Source organism: Trachymyrmex septentrionalis, unplaced genomic scaffold, assembly GCF_001594115.1.
Source record: "Trachymyrmex septentrionalis isolate Tsep2-gDNA-1 unplaced genomic scaffold, Tsep1.0 scaffold31, whole genome shotgun sequence".
Lineage (NCBI taxonomy): Eukaryota > Metazoa > Arthropoda > Insecta > Hymenoptera > Formicidae > Trachymyrmex > Trachymyrmex septentrionalis.
Genome location: NW_017305474.1, coordinates 51,580 through 52,521, shown reverse-complemented (window position 1 = coordinate 52,521; position 942 = coordinate 51,580). Strand labels below are relative to the sequence as shown.

At 31.0% G+C, this 942-nt stretch overlaps 1 protein-coding gene across 1 annotated transcript in view; it reads right to left on the bottom strand.

The window, feature by feature from the left end:
* Nucleotides 1-460: 460 nt before the first annotated feature.
* LOC108749718 (odorant receptor 4-like) overlaps nt 461-942 on the bottom strand; it is a 3,317-nt gene continuing 2,835 nt past the window's right edge. The window contains exon 5 of the mRNA XM_018488640.1: nt 461-534. Coding sequence (XP_018344142.1) covers nt 478-534 — 57 coding nt within the window. The 3' untranslated portion in view covers nt 461-477. The remainder of the gene's footprint in view (nt 535-942) is intronic.

Sequence of the window (942 nt, the reverse complement as noted above, 5' to 3'; positions counted from 1 at the left end):
CAAATAAACTATGTATATTTTTATAGTCATAAGAATCATAGTAAATTTATATGGATATTTTTATAATTTTATATTTATTGTGATACAAATTATATTAAAGATCAAAACATTTGTTTTATCATTTCTTACACTGAATATCGATATATTCAGCATCGAAAACAAGCTTGACTGAAATAGCCTTCATTTATTTATTGTTTGAATTTATATCATTAGATCCTTATAATTTGCTTCAATTTAATTTTAATATTGGGTTGTCCGGAAAGTTCGTGCGTAAAATCCGCACGGATTTTCCGGACAACCTAATATTTTTTATTTATTTATAGTATTTTCTCGGGATATAGAAATATACTATATATATTCTAGATGTCCTATATTTTATTAATAATTCATATCGTTATTTATACATAGTATATAAATTTATAGTGATAACTAGAAAATTTGCTAACGCTTTATACAAAATGGTGTAACTATTATTGTCTAAGAAGCTGTCATAGTCCGAAGCATGTTTAGATATATCATGGAGGATCTTATCACCTAAAACATTTTGAACATATATTTGGCTGTAAAGCATAATATACATAGGCGCCGACTACGGGAGGGGGGCAGGGGGGGAGAGTGGGCGACACTTTTTGCTCCCCCAATAATTTTAGAGAGTGCAATGCTCCCTCAATAATTTTTATCTTTTAGTTTTTTAGCAAAAGGTTTTTTAACAATTGTAAATAATTTCTATGATCAAAACTGTAAGAAAGGCCCGGCCACATGGCATACGCTATACATAACGTTGATGCGGCGAATTAAAAGTGACATTGGTACGTCGTCTGCTATCCTAAGTCCGTATTCATAGTCGTAGATCGATCCACGATTGATCCTCATTTCAAGCGAGCTAGGTTTGAACTAAAGATTGAATCAGTCAGATTTATTAAAGTCGTGATTTGAAAAGCG